Here is a 9,350-nt window from a genome sequence, read left to right on the forward strand (position 1 = left end):
TGATAATTAGGTCAACTTGAAAACATTAGACATTTGTGTGGAGATTTTCAGTAACAAACTCAGTTTCTGGCACACGCCCATTTGATATCCAGACTTTCATGAATTTTATGTTTGGGTAAAGCACTCTGTCACAGGATCATGGGAAAGATGTCTTGTGTTGTGCTGCAGTCTAGTGTTCAAAGAGAGAAAACACACGTGCTTCAGATCTCATTTCACATGAAAGCTTTTTTTTTATTTTGCATGTTCAAAACTACTCTCATTTTCTTTAAAAATGAAAACATCTAGTTAATTAACTTGATCAAATCTAACCTTTGTGGAGGAAGGAAATGAAACCTTTTTCAGTTATAAAATAATATTAATAATAAATGAGAAAAGAATTATAAAAGTACTTTTAAAAAACAGTTTCTCTGATTAATTGAATAATTTTAAGAATAGTATTGTTTATTATTGTTTTAATTTTAAAGAACATATTTTTATTAATTAAAAAATTGTTTTTTAATTATTATATATTTTTTTAATTTACTGTTTATTTAACTAAAATAAACATGCAATTATAGAAGACCACTGAAGTGTAATTAATTAATTATAGTAAATTAACCGGGTGTCACGGTGGCGCAGTGGGTAGCACAATGGCCTCACAGCAAGAAGGTCGCTGGTTTGAGCCCCAGCTGGGTCAGTTGGCATTTCTGTGTGGAGTTTGCGTGTTCTCCCTGTGTACGCATGGGTTTCCTCCGGGTGCTCCGGTGTCCCCCACAGTCTAAAGACATGTGGTATAGGTGAATTGGGTAAGCTATCATTTTCCATAGTGTATGTGTGTGAATGAGTGTGTATGGATTTTTCCCAGTCATGGGTTGCAGCTGGAAGGGCATTTGCTGCGTAAAACATACAGTTGAGGTCAAAATTATTAGCCCCCTTTTGAATTGTTTTTTCTTTTTTAAATATTTCCCAAATGATGTTTAACAGAGCAAGGACATTTTCACAGTATGTCTGATAATATTGTTTCTTCTGGAGAAAGTTTATTTCGGCTAGAATAAAAGCGGTTTTAAAACTTGCCTAATTACCCTAATCTAATATAATTAACCTAGATAAGCCTTTAAATGTCACTTAAAGCTGTATAGAAGTGTCTTGATAAAAGTGTCTTGACTGTGTGCTGGATAAATTGGCGGTTCATTCCACTGTGGCAACCCCTAATTAATAAAGGGACTAAGCCAAATAGTAAAAAAATGAAGGAATGAATAAATTAACCACCAAATTAATAAAAATAATATTTAAAGATTCATAAAGTTCTATTTTTATTTATTTTAATATATAAAAATACACCAATAATCTTTATTTCTTTATGACTGATTAACTTTTTTTAAATCACAGACTAGCACATAATTAAAGATCATTAAAAGGTTGAATATATTAACATTAATCATGCAATGATTAGCACGTTTTACAAGGTTTCCAAATCATTATCATGAGCTGTAAAATGAATAAAAATTCAACTTAATTCACTTAAAGCTCATCTTCATCTTTGGCATGGTGCTGTTTTTATTTAAACTGTTTCATTTAAAGTAACGAATCATTTAGACTGGTGCCAAAAAGCTCTCCTTGCACCCAACTGCAGTGAATCTCATCACCAGCTGTGTTTATAACCCATCTGTGAGCCATAATAACACTAACATTCACCATCAGTCTGCTTCTTTTAACACTAACACACTTCTTATTCTCTCAAAATTACCATTAAATCGAAGAGATTCTGTTAAAAGACTCATCCGAAGCATTAATAGCCATTGTGCACATGGTATAAATAGTATAATACAGATTTAAATGGCATTATGAGAAGTGAAGCGTGACGTTTGAAAAGGAAAAATAGCTCAAAATCTGGCTTACATTTTACATTCATAAAAAATCATGAAGAAAAAATAAACCAGCCTTATTTCTGACTCCTACAGGATATCTGTAATGAATAATCAAACACTTTATATATACACTTGCAAACATCATAATTTAATGTGCCAAAGTGTTTTAAACTCTCTTGAAATGCTCAGTCACAGACCCTAAAAACACATGCAAATGATAAACTTTTAGTCTATTATGGTTAAAGTTGACTCTACAAATCACATGTGTTCTGTGGCTCCTGATCAACTACGATTCTGACTCAATATTGCATATCTTGCAATGTGACTATTGCAAATGCGCACATTGCAGTATCAATGCTGAAACGATATTGTGCAGCCCTAGGAGTGTGAACGGCCTCAAAAGACTGAGGTTGTGTCTCAATCAGCACCCTATAACTAGCTCAGCAGGTTAAGTGCATGAATTCACATTGGGACACTCTCAGTGTGACATGAGAATAGTACATCATCAATACTGTGAATTCATAAACTACAGCAGGACTAATAATATTCATATAATGAATGTACTATTTTTTTAAAGCTAAATAATGAATTGTTTCATACCAGCAACATTTCAACCATTAAACAATTATAAATGTTTGCTAGATTTCTCCTAACCTGTTTAACTATATTTGTTCATGTTATAAATAAATAAATAACAGATTCGTTTTAGAAAAGCATTACAGTACGTCATTACATTTGATTCACATGATTCATATTTCCATCTTCCGTTAAGGGCTCATAGTGTGTATCGATGCACCCTGATTCTTATGATGCATTGTGGGACTTTTTATGGTGCACTGGAAGAATTTTGCAATTGAAACAGCCCTTAAAATGGCTCACACACTGATCAGTGCACTGACTACTGAACAAGGGATTGAGATGCTGCCTGAGTGTGTATTTGAGCAAGCTTTCCAAGAATAATCAATGTCAAGAGTACAAGAGCAGGGATATTAGCAACTTGCTCTGCCAGTTTCAGTTCAATTTAATAACAGATATAAAAACTGATTGAGTAATGGGGAAGTATAATAAAACATCAGTAAAAAAACACACTCTTTCATCTCTATATGCACCAGACACTTCCATACAATCACTCCAATTGTGCATTTCTGAAGTGTGCTTCACACAGGTGAGTGGGCTTGACAAACCACCTGTAGAAACACTTTTCTTAAACCCCATCTTGCAAGCACCCAATAGGAAAAACAATGTTTGCTTGTAAATGTACCACGCCATCATGTTGCACTACTTTTTCCAACTTGAATACTCCAAAATATTGCAAAATTGTTTCTGATTTCTGTACTGTATAGTCTGTCTTGGGTTATGTGTATAGTTGACTATTTATAGTATATTAGATTACCACTCCAACACGTTAGTTATGTATTATTGAAGCATATGAGTAGCAAAATTCATTTTGAAATATAATATGCTAAATAGCAATGCAATATGGTAAATGGCAATGTATTTCTGTATTTCAAGTAGCATTTTCCAAGACGTGCAATGGTTGGTGCAAGATATACTTATGTGTAAACTTATGTGTTATGGTTGGTGCAAAATGAACATGAAATTATATCATTCACATTTGTCATTTCCAAATTTCATCATTTTCTTCGTTGACTTGAAGAAACAATGAGTTTAGAAAAATCTATAAAGCTCACTGCACAAAAGTAAAAGACTGAATTTAGCTTTTAATTGTAAAAAAATGTGTTTAAAAAAGGCAAAAAAAAATTATGTATGCAACAAGTATAAAGCAGTTCCATACAAGTATAGCAATGTAGCAGTACAAGCACTGGTAAACTTTACAATAAGGTTTCATTGAATGAATCAATGACTGAACAAGGTATGTTTTTACTTTATTAATTAACTATTGGTGCATTCATTTTAAGATTTCGTATTTATTCAGATTATTACATTTAAAAAATGTATATTATCCAATATTAATTAATGCTGTATGTAGATTGTTTATCATTAGTTCATGTTAATTAACTGAAATTAATTAACTGTGAAAGGGTTAGTTCACCCAAACATTTGAAAGTGAGTTTGTGTGTGTGTGGCTCCTGATGATATATTGAGGTTACAATTAGGGCTGGGCGGTATATCGAGTTCTGGGGATATATCGATATGAATCCCCAATCCGATGCAAGATTATCCAATATCTTTCATATCGATATGGCCACATGTGCGCATTCTGCATGAAACAGACCACTCCAAGGGTGTGCACAAATGAGTGCATGCGCAAATGAATGATTCACTCCCTGAGTCTTACAAAAGATTTGTTCAAAATCAGTGTTGCCAGATTGGGTGGTTTTGAATGTAATTTTGCGGGTAAAAAATGATAGGCGGGTAGTGAAAATTTGGGCGGTTTTGCAACAGCATGCCCGCCTCATAAACCTGTTTTGATCTCCCAAAGAGATGCCATAGCCCCTGTTCTTCGCATCCGAACGCTTAGAACCCCACCCCCACCCCCCACCCCTCAGCCTCACGACTGGTTATTATAGTCTACTGACTGTTGGGCGGCGCTTTTTGGTTTTCAGCGGTTTTTCGACAGTTTTTGGGCTGGAATCAGTCAGCTACATCTGGCAACACTGTTCAAAATTAACGAATCATTCAAGTACGACCCATCACTGACGCGGCATGGAGGAACATGCAGTGCCAGTGTTGTATCGAAATCACAGCGGTTTATCAGAAACCTTTTATCGATCATTTCTTCCGCAATTGACAGCAAGAACGACCATAGAAGCCTTGTCAAATTGACAAGCAGCACCTGAATGTGTTCAAAAGGATTAACAAAGCCACAATGGGATGAATTTATACCGGATTTTGAAAGTGAAACAACCTCATTTTCACTGATTATAAGTTCAGTATTTATTACACAATGGTCTCTTCTTTACATTTACGTTATAACACATTTAGCTCTGCGTTCTGGTCTGTTATTGCATATTGACTTCAATTGCGATTCTATTGTAATCATTGCATTTATTTATTTATTTATTTATTTATTTATTTATTTATTCTGTTTAATCGATTTATTTATTTTAGCCCATTACTGGAAGATGTGATTTGATTTGTGTGTGCCTAGTGTACAAACGGTTTATGGTTTAAACGATTATTTAAATTAAAAAAATATATATTTAAATCAGGTATTAAAAAATAAAAAAACATTTTAAAAAATCGCAATATAATAATGATAATTATATTGATGATAATAACAGGGCGGGAAACCCCTGTGTTTGAATTAGATTTTGCTCAAAAACTGTTTATTAAAGTCTTAATAAAGGCTTTGAGTAACCATTTATGGGAAAATACCGGATATATGTTGTATACCGTCATTCTCCTAAAAGTACCAAGATATGATTTTTTTGCCCATATCGCCTAGCTCTAGTTACAATGTGGTAAATAATTGAAACAAACATTGTCAGGTGACAAATGTATTAATTTAGTTTTGTCTCTATATTGTTTTGACTCTCAAAGTGTCAGCTGTTGCATATATTGACCACAGATTCAGCTACAAATCTTCTTTAATACTGAAGAAAACGGCACTTACATTGTGTATGTAACAGCTAATTCAATTTTATTAATAGGGTGAACTATCCTTTAAGCCAATGAAACCTTATTGCAAATATATACAGTACAAATATGTCATACAAAATCAGCAACAAGCTTTACATTTTAGAAGTAGAATACAGTTTGTTAATGTTATGTTTTGGTTCAGTGTGTGATAACTGAGGCTGAAAGGTAAACAAATCAGTAGCCTTATTTATGAAATATAATGATGTGGATTAACTAACCACACTTTGTTAGATATCAAACAAGACTGATATCTTTCATTGTCCACAGAACATGTCAGTCTGTAACAGCACTGATGTGTTGAAAAGGCACATGAATGTCACGATATGTAATACAGCGTTCGATATGTAAGCCGTACTAAATAACAGGATTGGTTTGAGCTTTTTAGTCAACTGTCTCCTCAGAGACATTCAAGAGTGCTGACAACTTCCTGAAACACCTAAAAAACAATAGGAATAAAGGACAGTTTATTGTTATGAAGGCACAACTCACACTAAAATGGATGAAATATTTACTATATATAAACAATGAACTCACTTGTAAGTTTGTAAACAGGTACGACAGTGCGATAAAAAGCTTTCGCTCGCACTCACTATATCGCCAGCAGTGGATGGTTTGACCTACAAGCAAAAAAGAGTGTGTAAACCGATCAGTGGAAAATATGCCCACAAGAGTTACTAGTTCAATCACTCATATTCTGAAAACAAACTAATGAGGGCCTACCCTGGACTTTCTGTTGAAATCCGCCCGCTGAATTGCCGATGCAGAAGCAGCCCTGCTCGAAGCTGATCTGGTCATATTTTTCGATGTTGGCTAATAAAGTGCCATTTACAGGCAGGTATAGAGTGCTGCCATTGGGCTCCCAGCTCTCTGACTGATACACGCCTCTCTGGCCATCAATCAAGACAAAACCACCTAAAGGTGAGAGAAATATTATGCAATTTTAACCCTTATGTACTGATGGGGATGTTTTCATCCATACTGGGACGATTTTGTGTCTTAATTTGGCGATAACTTTTTCTGTGTGTCAACTAGTAGAATGATTTTTGGTGTCAAATCTTATTTTGACACATTTTGAGAAAATGCTTTGATATATATTGATATTTTTTTTTACAAATTCAACAATACACTCTTGGCAAATGTACTACCCTTTTGTTGTGTTAGGAATTGTTGATTTTAATTTTTTCTCCCTAATTTACTGTTGGTGGCTGTTTTTGCCCCATTGACTTCCATTATAATCACATTTTTTGATTGCAAAACCATGACACCATATAATCATGCATTTTTGACTGTTAGTGGTTTTCCCTGTTGGGAATAGGTAAAATTTGTCATTTGTACAGTTCATTATCATTTGGCACCATTAACTCTTTAGAAAGGCCTGTGCAAAATAAACTTAGTTTCTGGATTTTATATGGAGTTTAACAGCAAATTATATATTGTGTGTATCTGTGAGTGTGACCTTTACGCACTAACATTGATGTGAGAAAATCAAAATATGCATCTCAGCTCTCAGAACTACATGGAGTAAATTAAAACAAAGACTGTGTATTTATGCACCATCAAATGTGGTTATAATGGAAGTCAATGGGGCAAAAACAGCCACCAACAGTAAATTATGGAGAAATTAAAATCTAACAATGCAGCAAAGGTTTTGCTGTTACGAATCATTCACTTGTCCAAGACTGTGATAAAAGGGGAAAAAATTCAATCCACAATTACTTTTTATATTAAAAATGTCATTTTGTGTGTTGTTTTTTTCACCAAATCACTTACGTCATTTGTGAATGTCAATTATAGAGGTGAAATCCTGTAATTTTTAAAAACATTTAGTAGTTTTGATCAGGACTGAAGTTGATTAACAGATTTCTGCAAATATATATATATATTTTTAAATATTAATCTGATGCATTTTTACAGCAGTTTAATATAGTGGATGTTTTCATCCCGAACATTACAAGAGGATAATAATAATCAGTGCATATGGGTTCATTCATTTTCAAATATTTAACAAGTGAATTTTAACAGAACAAGAATTTTTTATAGTATTGTTCTATTATATTTGTCATCTGCAGACAGTCTAATTTCTTTTTGTTTTGCTAGAATAAAATAAATATTTTTTAAAAAAATTAAAACTGCTAAGATCAATATCATTAGCGACCTTAAAGGATTGTTTTTTTTTTTTTTCCCGATTGGCTACAGAACAAAAAACTGTTGACCATTGCCAACTGGATTTCACCAAGTAGTACATGTTCCTGGATTGACATCTATGTTGATCCTGGAACAACATTCCAATCAGCCAATCGGAATTAATGTATTAATCAGATATGTTTACCGTTTATGTTAAGTTTAGGCTTACGGCTAGGTTTATGCACTTCTACATGATTGTTGTCTAACTATTATTCCCCTGTGATTTTGGGAATAATTGACAGTTATGGTTGAGTTTAGGTGTAGGGAATAGGTATGGATTATATTTTCAAACAAAAATGATGTTCCAGGATCAACATAGATGTTAATCTAGAATTGCATTGTACTGGGCAAAATCATGACATGCATTGACCAATGACTTGCCTAACTTAGTTAAGCTGAATGAAAGTAGTATCTTAAACAAAATCGTGCAATATGCTGTACTGTTATCATGACAAAGACAAAAGGAATTAGTTTTTAAAAATTAGCTTTTAAAAACACATTAAAATAAATCTTTCTGTTAAACAGCACTTGGTAAATATTTGAAAATGTATTTATATTTCGGGAGAGCTAATAATTTTGCCTTCAACTGAATCTGTTTATAAACAAACATGTAGGCCTATATGTAAGACTGTACAATATATTCTTTGAGCATCGATATCTTAATGTGTAGATGTGCAATAGTCACATCGCAGGATTAGATAAAAGATAAAGATACTACTATTAAATATGATTATTTTTAAAGTTATTTATTCAATGATGACTGTTATTTTATGTTTGATTGTTCAATGTCTGTACTTGACTACTGTTAGAGTTTACTTATTTATTTTTGCTTGTAATTTATAATATTTATGCAGATCCACTGAATAGAAAAAGAAATCTTTCCAAATAGAGCTATTCAAATCAACTGGTGAATTTATATTATAAAACAAAATATCCCAATGTCAGATTTTTCCAATATTGTGCAGCCCTAACTAGCCTATATCGTTGGCAAATTCTTTCAAATCACAAGCCAAATGAAATATTATTATTAGTGTTTGTGTTCAAGGTTTTGGCTTTAGAGTATGGCTATATATAGATGTTAGTATGTCTTTACTGTTTAATAATTTAAATAGAAAGCTTAAAATCAAAGCCAAACTAAAAAATAATAATATCTAAAAGTAATGAGTCGTTATAAAGGTCAGCTGAGAGAGCGATACCTACGTTTCCTCGAGTTTTCTTTGGAGGGAAAACCATTAGCACTGCCTCCTTCATTGCCATTTAGTGTGCTGGCATCATTTCGTTTACGTTTACTGGGTAAACACGCAGGTGACATTTCACTGAATCCATGAACCCATTTCAGACAAGCGTTACTGGACAGAAGTCCACTGGGGTCCATCATTCATTCAGTAACGTTACTCAATGGACTTGTGTGTAAATGGATATTACGTGCAGCTACGACGATATGAGAACATTTAAAAGGGATTTTAAACAAACGTCACAATATCTGTGATAAAAAATCTGTCTTACGGAAATAAAAGCAGCGCGTAATAAAGTCTTTAGTTTTGTTGTCTTCACACACAACGACAAGAGATTCACAACAAGCGCGCAACAAAACCAAAACAATGAGCCGTGACGAGATGTGCTCTTTTTGATGTTGCCTGATTAAAATTATACATTTTATTAGCAGTTTTCCTGCAGCGTGTGAAATAAGTTTATATTTAGCACATTGCCATGTTA

The 9,350-nt window shown here is 33.3% G+C and overlaps 1 protein-coding gene across 1 annotated transcript; it reads right to left on the reverse strand.

Moving 5' to 3' along the window:
* Positions 1-4,854: 4,854 nt before the first annotated feature.
* On the reverse strand, positions 4,855-9,211 carry si:dkey-109l4.3 (uncharacterized protein LOC559137 homolog). Its single transcript, XM_056472381.1, has 4 exons — positions 8,835-9,211; positions 6,171-6,362; positions 5,985-6,067; positions 4,855-5,886 (listed from the first exon to the last, which is right to left on the reverse strand). The coding sequence occupies exons 1-4, from the start codon at positions 9,010-9,012 to the stop codon at positions 5,848-5,850; spliced, it is 492 nt and encodes a 163-aa protein (XP_056328356.1). The 5' UTR covers positions 9,013-9,211; the 3' UTR covers positions 4,855-5,847.
* Between the last annotated feature and the right edge of the window lie 139 nt (positions 9,212-9,350).

Source organism: Danio aesculapii, chromosome 14, assembly GCF_903798145.1.
Source record: "Danio aesculapii chromosome 14, fDanAes4.1, whole genome shotgun sequence".
Lineage (NCBI taxonomy): Eukaryota > Metazoa > Chordata > Actinopteri > Cypriniformes > Danionidae > Danio > Danio aesculapii.